Here is a 14797-nt window from a genome sequence, read left to right on the forward strand (position 1 = left end):
AGCACATTAAACACCACACGCATTATCCAGCAGTATATGCAGCACCAGAATCTGGCAAAGCGAAACCGGGCGAGTAGGCGACATCAGCGCAGTGACGAGAATGATGAGGACATGGACACAGACTTCTCTCAAAGCACGGGCCCTGGCAATGTGGACATCATGGTGCTAATGGGGCAGGTTCATGCTATGGAACGCTGATTCTGGGCTCGGGAAACAAGCATAGACTGGTGGAACTGCATAGTGTTGCGGGTCTGGGACGATTCCCAGACTGCGAAACTTTCGCATGCGTAAGAGCACTGTCATGGAACTTTGTGACTTGCTTTCCCCTGCCCTGACACACAAGAATACCTAGATGAGAGCAGCCTTCACAGTTGAGAAGTGAGTGGCAATAGCCCTGTGGAAGCTTGCAACGCCAGACAGCTTCCGGTCAGTCGGGAATCAATTTGGAGTGGGCAAATCTACTGTGGGGGCTGCTGTGATCCAAGTAGCCAACGCAATCAAAGATCTGCTGATATTAAGGGTAGTGATCCTGGGAAATGTGCAGGTCATAGTGGATGGCTTTGCTGCTATGGGATTTCCTAACTGTGGTGGGGCCATAGACGGAACCCATATCCCTATCTTGGCACCGGAGCACCAAGCCGGCGAGTACATAAACCGCAAGGGGTATTTTTCAATAGTGCTGCAAGCACTGGTAGATCACAAGGGACGTTTCACCAACATCAACGTAGGATGGCTGGGAAAGGTACATGACGCTTGCATCTTCAGGAACTCTGGTCTGTTTCAAAAGCTGCAGGAAGGGACTTTCTTCCCAGACCAGAAAATAACCGTTGGGGATGTTGAAATGCCTACAGTTATCCTTGGGGACCCAGCCTACCCCTTAATGCCATGGCTCATGAAGCCACACACAGGCAGCCTGGACAGTAGTCAGGAGCTGTTCAACTACAGGCTGAGCAAGTGCAGAATGGTGGTCGAATGTGCATTTGGACGTTTAAAAGCGCGCTGGCAGTTTACTGACTCTCTTAGACCTCAGCGAAACCAATATTCCCACTGTTATTACTGCCTGCTGTGCCCTCCACAATATCTGTGAGAGTAAGGGGGAGACGTTTATGGCGGGGTGGGAGGTTGAGGCAAATCGCCTGGCTGCTGGTTACGCACAGCCAGACACCAGGGTGGTTAGAAGAGCACAGGAGGGTGCGGTGCCCATCAGAGAAGTTTTGAAAACCAGTTTCATAACTGGCCAGGCTATGGTGTGAAAGTTCTGTTTGTTTCTCCTTGATGAAACCCCCGCCCACCTTGGTTCACTCTACTTCCCTGTAAGCTAACCACCCTCCCCTCCTCCCTTGGATCACCGCTTGCAGAGGCAATAAAGTCATTGTTGCTTCACATTCATGCATTCTTTATTAATTCATCACACAAATAGGGGGATAACTACCAGGGTAGCCCAGGAGGGGTGGTGGAAGAGAGAAGCACCAGGAGAGGTGGTGGAAGAGGGAAGGACAAGGCCACACAGCACTTTAAAAGTTTTAAACTTTAAAACTTATTGAATGCCAGCCTTCTGTTGCTTGGGCAATCCTCTGGGGTGGAGTGGCTGGTTGGCCGGAGGCCCCCCAACCGCGTTCTTGGGCGTCTGGATGAGGAGGCTATGGAACTTGGGGCGGAGGGCGGTTGGTTACACAGGGGCTGTAGCGGCGATCTGTGCTCCTGCTGCCTTTCCTGCAGCTCAACCATACACTGGAGCATATTGGTTTGATCCTCCAGCAGCCGCAGCATTGAATCCTGCCTCCTCTCATCACGCTGCTGCCACCTTTCAGCTTCAGCCCTCTCTTCAGCCCTCCACTTACTCTCTTCAGCCTGCCACCTCTCCTCCCTGTCATTTTGTGCTTTCCTGCACTCTGACATTGTCTGCCTCCACGCATTCGTCTGTGCTCTGTCAGTGTGGGAGGACAGCATGAGCTCAGAGAACATTTCATCGCGAGTGCGTTTTTTTCGCCTTCTAGTCTTCGCTAGCCTCTGGGAAGGAGAAGATTCTGTGATCCTTGAAACACATGCAGCTGGTGGAGGGGAAAAAAAAGGGACAGTGGTATTTAAAAGCACACATGTCAAGGTTCCTCCCCCACTCTGAACTCTAGGGTACAGATGTGGGGACCTGCATGAAAAACCTCCTAAGCTTATCTTTACCAGCTTAGGTCAAAACTTCCCCAAGGTACAAAATATTCCACCCGTCGTCCTTGGATTGGCCGCTACCACCACCAAACTAATACTGGTTACTGGGGAAGAGCTGTTTGGACGCGTATTTCCCCCCAAAATACTTCCCAAAACCTTGCACCCCACTTCCTGGACAAGGTTTGGTAAAAAGCCTCACCAATTTGCCTACGTGACTACAGACCCAGACCCTTGGATCTTAAGAACAATGAACAATCCTCCCAACACTTGCACCCCCCCTTTCCTGGGAAATGTTGGATAAAAAGCCTCACCAATTTGCATAGGTGACCACAGACCCAAACCCTTGGATCTGAGAACAATGAAAAAAGCATTCAGTTTTCTTACAAGAAGACTTTTAATAAAAATAGAAGTAAATAGAAATAAAGAAATCCCCCCTGTAAAATCAGGATGGTAGATAGCTTACAGGGTAATTAGATTCAAAAACATAGAGAACCCCTCTAGGCAAAACCTTAAGTTACAAAAAAGATACACAGACAGAAATAGTTATTCTATTCAGCACAATTCTTTTCTCAGCCATTTAAAGAAATCATAATCTAACACATACCTAGCTAGATTACTTACTAAAAGTTCTAAGACTCCATTCCTGGTCTATCCCCTGCAGAAACCAGCATACAGACAGACACACAGACCCTTTGTTTCTCTCCCTCCTCCCAGCTTTTGAAAGTATCTTGTCTCCTCATTGGTCATTTTGGTCAGGTGCCAGCGAGGTTACCTTTAGCTTCTTAACCCTTTACAGGTGAGAGGAGCTTTCCCCTGGCCAGGAGGGATTTCAAAGGGGTTTACCCTTCCCTTTATATTTATGACAACACATTTTATAGAACAATGGGTACACTCTTTCACGGTAAACCTTGCTGTTAACGTTACATACATAGCACATGTGTTTTCGTTCCAAGGTCGCATTTTGCCTCCCCCTACAGCGTGGCTAGCCCCTCATCCCTCCCCCCTCCCCGGGCTAACGTGTCTAACAGCAGGGAACATTTCTGTTCAGCTACAGGCAAACAGCCCAGCAGAAACGGGCACCTCTGAATGTCCCCTTAAGAAAAGCTCCCTATTTCAACCAGGTGACCATGAATGATATCACTCTCCTGAGGATAACACAGAGAGATAAAGAATGGATGTTGTTTGAATGCCAGCAAACATACACCGCAATGCTTTGCTCTACAATGATTCCCGAGTATGTGCTACTGGCCTGGAGTGGTAAAGGGTCCTACCATGGTGGACGGAATAAGGCTGCCCTACCCAGAAACCTTTTGCAAAGGCTTTGGGAGTACATCCAGGAGAGCCGCGAATGCCAGGGCAAATTAATCATTAAACACGCTTGCTTTTAAACCATGTATAGTATTTTAAAAGGTACACTCACCAGAGGTCCCTTCTCCACCTGGTGGGTCCGGGAGGCAGCCTTGGGTGGGTTCGGGGGGTACTGGCTCCAGGTCCAGGGTGAGAAACAGTTCCTGGCTGTCGGGAAAACCGGTTTCTCCACTTGCTTGCTGTGAGCTATCTACAACCTCCTCCTCATCATCATCATCTTCCTCGTCCCCAAAACCTGCTTCCGTATTGCCTCCATCTCCATTGAAGGAGTCAAACAACATGGCTGGGGTAGTGGTGGCTGAACCCCCTAAAATGGCATGCAGCTCATCATAGAAGCGGCATGCTTTGGGCTCTAATGCGGAGTGGCCATTCACCTCTCTGGTTTTCTGGTAGGCTTGCCTCAGCTCCTTAAGTTTCATGCGGCACTGCTTCGGGTCCCTGTTATGGCCTCTGTCCTTCATGCCCTGGGAGATTTTGACAAATGTTTTGGCATTTCAAAAACTGGAACATAGTTCTGATAGCACGGATTCCTCTCTCCATACAGCGATCAGATTCCGTACCTCCTGTTCAGTCCATGCTGGAGCTCTTTTGCGATTCTGGGACTCCATCATGGTCACCTCCGCTGATGAGCTCAGCATGGTCACCTGCAGCTTGCCGCGCTGGCCAAACAGAAAATTGAAATTCAAAAATTCACGGGCCTTTTCCTGTCTACCTGGCCAGTGCATCTGAGTTGAAAGTGCTGTCCAGAGCAGACACAATGGAGCACTCTGGGATAGCTCCTGGAGGCCAATACCATCTAATTGTGTCCACAGTACCCCAAATTCGACCCAGGAAGGCAGATTTCAGCGCTAATCCCCTCGTTGGGGGTGGAGTAAGGAAATCGATTTTAAGAACCCTTTAAGTCGAAAAAAAGGGCTTTGTCATGTGGACGGGTGCAGGGTTAAATTGATTTAATGCTGCTAAATTCAACCTCAACTCCTAGTGTAGACCAAGGCTAAGAAAACAGGAAGACCATGATTATAATACTACATCAATGTCAGCAAAACAATGTCACGCTGTCCCCTAAAAATCCAGATGGCTCTTAATTTGGCAAAGAAGAAGGTATAAACCACACACAGAAGAGAGATTCTTTAGCTGTGTATTGCTTACATCTTAAATTCTTTCCTTGTTTATATGTTACTTTACATATCATGGTTTTGTGTTTAGTTTAGGTTAAACTTGCAACATACTAAACTAAACATATTCTATTGACTGAGCTAGCCAGGCATGTTGCAAGGTTAAACTTGTTCATCCCAGCCACCAATTCTATTAGAAGTAGTAAAATGAAAAAAACCCACTTACACATAATGAGTGGGATATTCAAAAGAATGTATGTGACTTAAGAACACAAGTCCCATAGACTTTCAACAGGATTTGTGTTACGCCTGTGGCTCTCAACCTATGCAGACTACTGTACCCCTTTTAGGAGTCTTGACTTCTCCCAAGTTTCACCTCACTTAAAAACTACTCACTTATAAAATCAGACACAAAAATACAAAAAAGTGTCACAGAACACTATTACTGATAAATTGCTTATTTTCCCATTTTCCCATATAATTATCAAATAAATCAATTGTAATATAAATATTGTATTTACATTTCAGTGTATAGTATATAGAGCAGTATAAACAAGTTATTGTCTGTATGAAATTTTAGTTTGTACTGACTTCGCTAGTGTTTTTATGAAACCTGTTGTACAACTAGACAAATGTCTAGATGAGTTGATGTACCCCCTGGAAGATTTGTGCGCACCCCGAGAAATATACGTATGCCTAGTTGAGAACCACTGTGGAACATCACATAAATGATTTTGAAAATACCAGCCTAGATGTCCTAGCAATTTTATCATCATCCAGTTAATTTAAAAATATTTTGTTTATGGAAATGTTCAGCATTCCATCATGGGTTTGTAAATAATTCCAGGGTAGACTCACAGGAAGAAATGAGTGAGCAGAGATCTGAATGCAAGTTACTTTAGGAATTACCTGTTTTGTTTGATGCTGCTATAGACATGAAATATTCCATCATCCTCTTCATGTCCAATGTGTATACAATAAACAGATGATCCAATAAACTGGAGAGCCCTATATGTAGGTCTTCCTACACCCAACTCCTTCGGACTATAGGAACTGCGTGGTTGTATCAGATCCATTGTCCATCTAGTCGGTTATCTTGTCTCTGACAGTGGCCTGCAACAGAGATATTTCAGTGGAAAATACAGGCAGATGTAGGATAATCTGCCCCCAATGGTAGGTCTCTTCCTGATCACTAACAGAGAATGGTTTAAACCCCAAACCATGAGATTTAATATCCCTTTCAAAATTTTTATCAAAATGAATTATAACTCTGGACTTCCTTAGAAAGAACAAGGAGTACTTGTGGCACCTTAGAGACTAACAAATTTATTTGAGCATAAGCTTTCATGGGCTAAAGCCCACTTCATCAGATGCATGCAGTGGAAAATACAGTAGGAAGATTATATATATAGATACAGAGAACATGAAAAAATGGGGTTGCCATACCAACTCTTAACGAGACCGATCGATTAAGGTGGGCTATTATCAGTAGGAGAAAAAAAACTTTTGTAGTGATAATCAGGATGGCCCATTTCAAACAGTTGACAAGGTGTGAATAACAGCAGAGGGAAAATTAGCATGGGGAAATAGTTTTTAGTTAGTGTAATGACTCAGCCACTCCCAGTCTTTATTCAAGCCTAATTTAATGGTGTCCAGTTTGCAGATTAATTCTAGTTCTGCTGTTTCTTGTTGGAGTCTGTTTTTGAAGTTTTTTTGTTGAATAATTATGACTTTTAGGTCTGTAATTGAGTGTCCAGGGAGGTTGAAGTGTTCTCCGACTGGTTTTTGAACATTATAATTCTTGACGTCAGATTTGTGTCCATTTATTCTTTTGTGTAGGAGACTGTGTGGTTTGGCCAATGTACATGGCAGAGGGACTTCCTTAGTATCTACATACATGTCCAATTGCTTTTGGAATCTTAAATTCTTGGCCTCAATGACATCCTCGGGCAGTGAGTTCCATAGTTTAATAACACGCTGTGTGAAAAGTACATTTCTTTTACTGGTTTTGACCCACCCCCCTTTAATTTAATTGAATGCCCCCTTGTTCTTATGTTATATGACAGGGAGAACAGACATTCCTGATCTACCTTTTCTGGAGCATTCATTATTGTATATACTTTTATCACCTTCCTTCTTATTAATCTTCTTTCTGAAGTCAATAATCCCATTTTTCCAGTCGGAGAGGTTTATTTTATCTCCTTAATCATTTTGTCGCTCTTCTCTGTACACTGAGTTCTGAAATATCCTTTTTGAGATGGTGTGACCAGTCCTGCACACATTATTCCAGATGTAGCTACACACTGATTTATATAAAGACAGTAGAATATTCTCTGTATTGTTCACCATCCCATTCCTTAGGAATTCTAATACTTCGCTTTTTTGACCGAGGCTGCACACTGAACAGAGGTTTTCATTGAGCTGTCCACAATGACAGGTAGATCTCTTTCCTGAGTTGATACAGTTAATAATTTTGAACCCTCTAAGATGTAGGAGTCATTAAAATTTTCCCTCCAATGTGCATTACTTTGCATTTATCAACACTGTATTTCATTTCCCATCATGTTGCCTATTCACCTAGCTTGTCACGTCTGAAGTTTCTCACAGTCCTCTCTGGTCTTAACTAAGTGAAGTAACTTTGTGTCATCTGCAAAGTTTGCTACCTCACTACTCAGCCCCCTTTCTAGATCATTAACAATTATAATAAATAACATAGGATCTAGCCCAGAATGTTGGAGGACCCAGCTGTTAGCCTTTTGCTATAATGAAAATTTGCCATTTGACTCCTCTCTTCTAGACAGTTTTTGATCCATGACAATACTTCACCTCTCAGCCCACGACCACTTAAACTTCTTTAGTGGCCTGTTCTGCAGGACCTTGTCAAAAGCCTTTTAGAAATCTCAATAGTCAACGATTTGCCATTATCCACTAATTTACTGACACATTCAAAGGATTCTAAGAGATTAGGGAGACAATTTTCTGATGCAGAAGCCATGCTGATGAGATTCTCTCAGATCATGATCTTCTAGGTGTTTTGTTGTTCTGTTTTTAATTATAATTTCAATCTATATGTCAGGTACAGACATGAGCCTTACCTGTCTATAATTCCCTGGATCAACCCTACGGCCTTTTTAAAAGAAAGGTACAACATTTACTGCTATCCAATCTTCTGCAACAGTGGCTGTTTTGAATAAGAGACTGCATATTTTTATTAGCAGCTCAGCTTTTAATATTTAAATTTCAGTCACCAAGAGCACCTTGACTTTAATCCTAGAAAAATACAGGTCTAGGGTAGGAATCTCCCCAATCTTCTCCATGGTGAAGTCTAATGGAAAGAAATAATTTAACTCCTCAACATCCTTATCTTCTGAATTGCTCCTTTTAATCCCTAGAGATTCAGTGCACCCATAGATTCTTCATAGGCTTCCTGCTTCTAACATAGTCAAAGTATTTCTTGTTTGTTTTTACACCTTTAGCTAGTTGCTCCTGGAAATCCATTCTGGTCCTTCTAACTTCCCTCTTACTTAATGCCTCCTGTAATTGATATTCCTGTTTATTGGAGTCACTAGGGTCAGATTTCCAAATTTTGAAAGAGATCTGTTTGGTTTGAACAGCTCTTTGAACTTTGCCCTTTAGCCATCATGATTTCCCTCTTGTCTTTCTGATTCCCTTTTTGTTCAGTGGTTCACATATCTTCTGAGTCTTTTTTTTCGGTAACATCCATCCCCCCTCTCAGGATTTTACTTCCTTTCAAAGAAACAAAGTGCAATGAAAATGGGTCAAATTCTGCTCTGTCATACCCAGGCGTTAAGTTCAAAGAGTCGGCACAAATGTAACTGAAAGCAGAATTTGACGCCATAGAAAAGGGGCATTAAAAGAGGGAGAAGAGTAAGTGGGAAGTTATCTGAAATAGGATCATGGCATTCAAAAACGAGACAATTGGGCAAATGATAACCCCATGCAAAGGAAGCATACAGAGGGCATACCAGATATTACACTGATACAACAGAACTTAGCCATAAGAACCAAAGAAATTATGGAATGCAATAGGTAATGATGAACAGATGAGGTCAGAGCACACACTGTATACAGTGTGGTGTTTGGAGGAAATGAATAAAGTGACCTTATGAAGCCAATCGCTCTATCTTAAAAGTTTTTTTTTAAGTCACATCCTAGTTTGTTTGGAAATGCAACCCACAGCTATGTAAAGAAACACTGACTTAGCGTCAGGTCATGATTGCATAAACCTGTTTACAGTAGTTGGGGTTTGGGCAGAAATAAAGGAAGCAGCATGAGAAAGCCATCGTAAACTGTAAGGCTGACTGATGCAAGGTGAGTCTCCTCACTCAAACCAGGACAGTCATTTCCCAGCTGTGGCAATCTGTAAGCTTTCAAAGGGAGAGACAAGATTTAGAAATTGTTCTTCTGCATCAAATTATTTAATATATATTAAAAAAAGCTCACAACCACATTAAGACTGTGATGTTACTTGCACAGGAAACGCATAGGGATTCAGGTGGTGGTGAGCACCTGAAACATTCTTTTGAAACTCTGATTTCAGCTAGGGGCTTTCATCACATCACCATGTGAGATGGCGCAATGTGCTATGCAACTCCACAAGGATACATCAAACATGCTGTGTAGAAGTTGTGCTATTTTCTAGACTTCTGGGCGGACCAAGTTAAGGCTGCAGAGGGGAAGTTTTATTCTGAATGCCCTGATTTTTGTGCAGCCACAATTGTAACTTTAATATTGCATTGATGTAGAATTTTGCAATTTAACGTTCTGTTTTTTATAAAAGGAAAATACATTAAAAATTGAAAAAAAAATTAGGAGAGGATTTCAACAATGTTAAAAATAAAAATTAAAAAAACTGTACAAATTATTTTTTCAAAGAGAGAACAGATTGGAGAGAGACAAATATATAAAGGAGAAGTCATTTCTCATCCTTCACTACAGCATCAGTAGTGCGACTTCACCACATCCCCTTATGCACTTTATTGCTTTACTCATCATGGAGCCTGACTACAAATTGCTGAGCCCCTTACGTTCCCAATAACTTCAACAGGAGTTGAGGGTGCTCAGCAATTGAATGGTGCCCCATGCAGCTGTTTTCTCACCATCCTTATCCACTTCTTCATGGGCCGGCTCCTGCTCCCACAGAAGACCATGGGTTTTGCAGTAGACTTCAGTGGGAAGAGGATTAATCTGATAGCCGAAATGCACATTCCTTGACTTCAATGGGACTTTTGGGTGTACCAGGTACTCTGCAGCAGGGCCTCGCTGTTCATCTAACCCCCTATAAGCTAAAACAAGTTGTTATGCAAATAAATATAAATGATACATTAGAAAGAATGAGGAGGACTTGTGGCACCTTAGAGACTAACAAATTTATTTGAGCATAAGCTTTCATGGGCTAAAGCCCACTTCATCAGATGCATGCAGTGGAAAACACAGTAGGAAGGTATATATACAGAGAACATGAAAAAATGGGGGTTGCCATACCAACTCTTAACAAGACCCTTTGTCTCGTTAAGAGTTGGTATGGCAACCCTCATTTTTTCATGTTCTCTGTGTGTGTGTGTGTGTGTGTGTGTGTGTGTGTGTGTGTGTGTGTGTGTGTATCTTCCTACTGTATTTTCCACTGCATGCATCTGATGAAGTGGGCTTTAGCCCATGAAAGCTCATGCTCAAATAAATTTGTTAGTCTCTAAGTTGCCACAAGTACTCGTTCTTTCTGCTGATACAGACTAACACGGCTACCACTCTGAAATGATACATTATGTCTTCACAAGTATCCACTTTCCCCCACCCAACTCACATCTGCAGCCTTTACTCATGTCAAATTCACATACACTAAAATCCTATTGACTTCTATGTATGCGGGTACGGAATGTTATCCCTTATATGCTATTGCATGGCAAAATTTCATGCAGCTCTTTGAATATAGATACCTGAATGCATTAGTGGATGCCGGTAAGAAGAGAATCGCAAAAGATCAGAGCCTGATGAGGACAGTGCGGAATACAGGCACTTACAATCATTATGTAGGAAAGACAAGTGTGGTCCAGTGGTTAGAATACAGCACTGGGAGCCAGAAATTCCTGAGCTCTAATTCCAGCTTTGTCGGTAACACCCTCTGTGGTGTAGGGCAAATCACTTTAATTGCCCTAAGTCTCAGTTCCCCATACAATGGAGATTACATTGGTACCTACCTCACGTGAGTGTTGTACGGCTTAGTGTGTACAGTTCTCAGAAAGTGTGACGTATTATTGCACATGAACCTGTGCTGCTGTAGGCTAGAAAATGCTAGTGGAATACACAGATTTAAGAGCTTGTTTTCAGTTCTTCACGCTGCACGTTACAGGGGAATCTGTGCTGATATCACCCCTTTCATCTGAGAATTTGCTGTTATAGCTACACTGGCAAACCTTTTCTAGTTTAGAGCAGGCCAAAGGCTGGGACCGTCAGAAGAGCCTAAAAGAGATGAGTGATCAAATTCCATTGAATTTCAACTCCCTTTGGCTCCTTTGAAATGAGCCTAAAGGACTAAGGCGGGAAATACCACAATTTTGGTTTCATCTGCACCTCCTGCTTTAGTGAAGCAAATGTGATTTGAACAAAACTGGAAGTGTCTGTAGCTCAAAATATATCTGCAAAGAGGCAAAGATTGTGTGAACTATTTGACAGGGAAAATATAAAATTAGCAACATTGACTTATCCTCATTCAAAAGAAAAAATGAGTTCACCCTCTCATTATATATACATATTAAATATTGTGACAGGGTCGGGCTAGATGGCTATAGGAGAGTAATTTTTTTTTTGAAGCAAAAAATCTTTTTATTTGCATAACACACTTACAAAGTAAAAACAGCAGCATATGCAATGTGTAACACAGCAACCAATCACAATTGTTTTCTCATTAGCTTCAGGGGAGGGAAGTGTTCAAGTTTGCCTGGGCCCAGAGCAAGGGGGCTTCATTGACTCTCATGGTCTTCCACCCCCTCGAGTTACCTGGCGCCACGCCCGAGTGTCACCAACAATTCCCTCCTCTGAAAGCACCCAACAAGAGGGGCAGGCTGTGGGGTGGACGATCCGGGGGGGGGGAGACGGGGCACGCGTACCCACATGTGAAATGACCCCTCTAAGGTGGTGGTGTGCGCAGCAGCAATGGCTGGGGCTGGGGTCCCTTACTCTCTCCCCTAATCAAAGGGTCAGACAAAGGGATCCGGATAGGGACACCGAGCAGAGAACCTCGGACAGCGCCCACCGCTCCTCAAAAGCATCAAGGGAGTCGGTGGACGCCGCCCAGAGGAACTCCGCCTGGATACTTGAACGGACCGAGGATCAGAAAACAGCCCCACAGTCACAGGAAACTCCATCGGCCAACCTCCTCTCTCTGGTTTTATAGATGGCCGTTTTAGCCAGGGCCAGGAGGAGGTTAACTAGGAGATCCCGCGACTTTGTGAGGCCACGGATGGGGAGTGCATAAATAAAAAGGTGAGGGGAAAAATGGAACCAAAAATGTAATAGGAAATTTGTGAGGAGCTGGAACAGGGGCTGCAGCCTGGCGCACTCCAAATATACGTGTGCCAGGGTTTCCCTCACACCACAAAAGGGAAAAGTATCTGGGATGGGGGTGAACCGCGCCAAGTACGTGCCCGTTCTCAAAGCTCCGTGAAGGAGCTGCCAACTGATGTCCCCGATAGGCCTCGGAACCAAGGTGGAATATAGGCTGGCCCACCGGGGCTGCTCACCCTCCAAAGGTGGCAGAAGGCCTCGCCACTTTGTGTTGGGGCAGGACACTAGGGTGAGGGCGTGAAGGGTGTGGAGCGCGAGCATGTATAGATGTTTCCTTGGCGCAGTTTGGAAGCGTACCGGCTGCACTTCATGCAGCCAGCTCTCAGTGAAGGGGCAAGGGGGTCGATTGGATCGGCGGGGCAAGGGTCCAATTAAAAAGTCCGGCGGGCCTGGGGTAGAGGGTGGGCGGGGCATGCCCTCGAGCAGGACCCGGTCGAGGTAAGCTCAAGCAGTGGGTGGCAAAGTGGCCTTCACCTCCCGAAATACGCGCCGGGGGGTACAAGGTCTGGAGAGCCCCATGCACCAGGCGAGCGTCAGGGGATCCAGCCAGTCTCCCCAGTCATAGTCCAGGAGGTCTCTGACTCTCGTGACTTCTGCCAGGATCAAGCTCTGGCGCACCGAGCGGGACTCCGCCACCTGCACACGGAGCTGGGGGTTGTGTAGCAGGGGCTCCGCGAGGAGATCTACCCCCTCGGTGGCCGCCACGGACCTGGTCGTTAAAAACAGTTTCCAAGTCCGGAGGAGGTCCTGGTAGAAGACCGGCAGCCCAGAGAGGTCTCGCAGAAGACCTCCCGGATGGAGATAAAAGAGCTGCTGGTCGTATCGGAGCCCTCAGATGCGGCGCAGGATGGTGTGCACCAGTGTGCTCCACGCCGAACTGCCTGGACCATAGAGGAGCCTCTGTAGGGCCTGGAGGCGGAAAACACGGACCTGAGTGTGTAGACATTTCAGGCCCTGTCCTCCTTCCTTCAGGGGTAGATGAAGAACCCCTACAGGGGCCCAGTGCGTTCCTGACCAAAAGAACCCCAGAATCGATGTCCAGAGGTTGGTCAGGAAACCCGGGTCCGGGACCAGGGTGTTGAGCCGGTACCAGAGCATGGACAGGATTAGTTGATTAAGCACCAGCACTCTCCCTCGGAGGGAGAGACATCGTAGTAGTCCCATCCATTTCCGGAGCTGCTCTATCACCCCGCCCTCTAAATTTTCCCAGTTCTCCGGCAGAGAGGGATGCGTGGCAGAAAGATAAACGCCGAGGTAGAGCAGCGGACCCGCGCTCCACCGGATGGTCTGAAGCGCGGGTGGGAGGGAGCTCGCCTGCCGCCAGTCTCCTACCACCAAGCCAGAGCTCTTGACCCAGTTGACCCGGGCAGAGGAGGCTGCCGAATAGAGGGCCTGGCAAGCCTCCACCCGCGCCAAGTCGCCGGGGTCCTGGATCAAGAGGAGCATGTCATCAGCGTACGCCGACAGGACCAGCCGCAGCTCCAGCTCCCGCAGCACCAACCCTGTCTACCTCCTGCGGAGGAGAGAGAGGAAGGGCTCGATCGCCAGAGCATACGGCAGCGGTGCCCCCTCTTGGGCCAGCTGTACTCCTCGCCCAAAGTTGACTGGTTAGGTCAGGGTCCAGTTGAGCTTAACCAGACACTCTGCGGAAGCGTATAGCACCCAGAGAAAACCCACAAACTGGGGTCCGAAGCCAAACGCCTGCAGAGTGCTCAGGAGGTACCTGTGGTCCACCCTATCGAACGCCTTCTCCTGATCTAGGGACAGGAGGGCGAACGACAGACCGTCTCTACCCCGAGTTCCAAAAGGTCCCGAACCAGAAATAGGTTATCAAAGATACTGCGGTCCGGGATGGTGTAGGTCTGGTCTGGGTGGATCACATCCGCCAGCACAGACCCTAGCCGCAGCGAGATTGCTTTCACTATGATTTTGTAGTCCGTGCTGAGGAGCGAGACGGGATGCCAATTTCGTAAATCGCGGAGGTCCCCCTTCTTCGGCAATAAGGCGAGCACAGCTCGTCTGCACGAGAGAGGGAGGACCCCGCTCTGCAGAGACTCGGCCCAGACAGTGACTAGGTCTGGGCCGAGGACGTCCCAAAACACGCAGTAGAACTCCATGGTCAGCCCGTCCATGCCTGGAGACTTATTGGTGGGCATACAATGGAGGGCTTCCGAGAACTCGGCCAGAGTGAGAGGCAACTCTAGCCGGTCTCGGTCGCTTGCGCTGACCGTAGGGAGCAGGTGATGTCTTTTTTGGCCCCCTTCATTTTCTCCAGGGCATAGAAGAAGCAGGAGCCACGATCCATCTCCCAAAGGAGGCGGATGCGGGATCGAACAAAGGTGCCCCGGGCCTGATGGTCCTCGAGGGCCCGGAGCTCCTCCCGCTTCTCCCAGCACGCTCCACAGAGGAGCGGGTCTTTGGGGCTGGTGGCCAGACGCCTCTCCAGCTCTAAGACCTCCCGTTCCAACTGCTCTATCGCCGCATTTCTCCATCAGCTGGTGCCCCGGGTGTAGTCACGGCAGAAAAGCCGGGCGCGCACCTTCCCTAGGTCCCACCATCGCCACACCGAG

The 14797-nt window shown here is 46.2% G+C and overlaps 1 protein-coding gene across 8 annotated transcripts in view; it reads right to left on the reverse strand.

Annotated features, from left to right (window-relative positions):
* Nucleotides 1-1419: 1419 nt before the first annotated feature.
* LOC144267747 (uncharacterized) overlaps nucleotides 1420-14797 on the reverse strand; it is a 96383-nt gene continuing 83005 nt past the window's right edge. For 7 of the 8 annotated variants that reach the window (XM_077822002.1, XM_077821999.1, XM_077821996.1 and 4 more), the window contains 3 exons: nucleotides 5556-5759; nucleotides 3584-4190; nucleotides 1420-2051 (listed from right to left, as the gene is read on the reverse strand). In XM_077822002.1, the coding sequence (XP_077678128.1) occupies nucleotides 1531-2051; nucleotides 3584-3992 (930 nt within the window). In that variant the 5' untranslated portion in view covers nucleotides 3993-4190; nucleotides 5556-5759 and the 3' untranslated portion in view covers nucleotides 1420-1530. Of the gene's footprint in view, nucleotides 2052-3583; nucleotides 4191-5555; nucleotides 5760-9766; nucleotides 9953-14797 lie in introns of all 8 variants that reach the window. The other variant, XM_077822003.1, reaches the window with a different exon arrangement.

Source organism: Eretmochelys imbricata, chromosome 7, assembly GCF_965152235.1.
Source record: "Eretmochelys imbricata isolate rEreImb1 chromosome 7, rEreImb1.hap1, whole genome shotgun sequence".
Lineage (NCBI taxonomy): Eukaryota > Metazoa > Chordata > Testudines > Cheloniidae > Eretmochelys > Eretmochelys imbricata.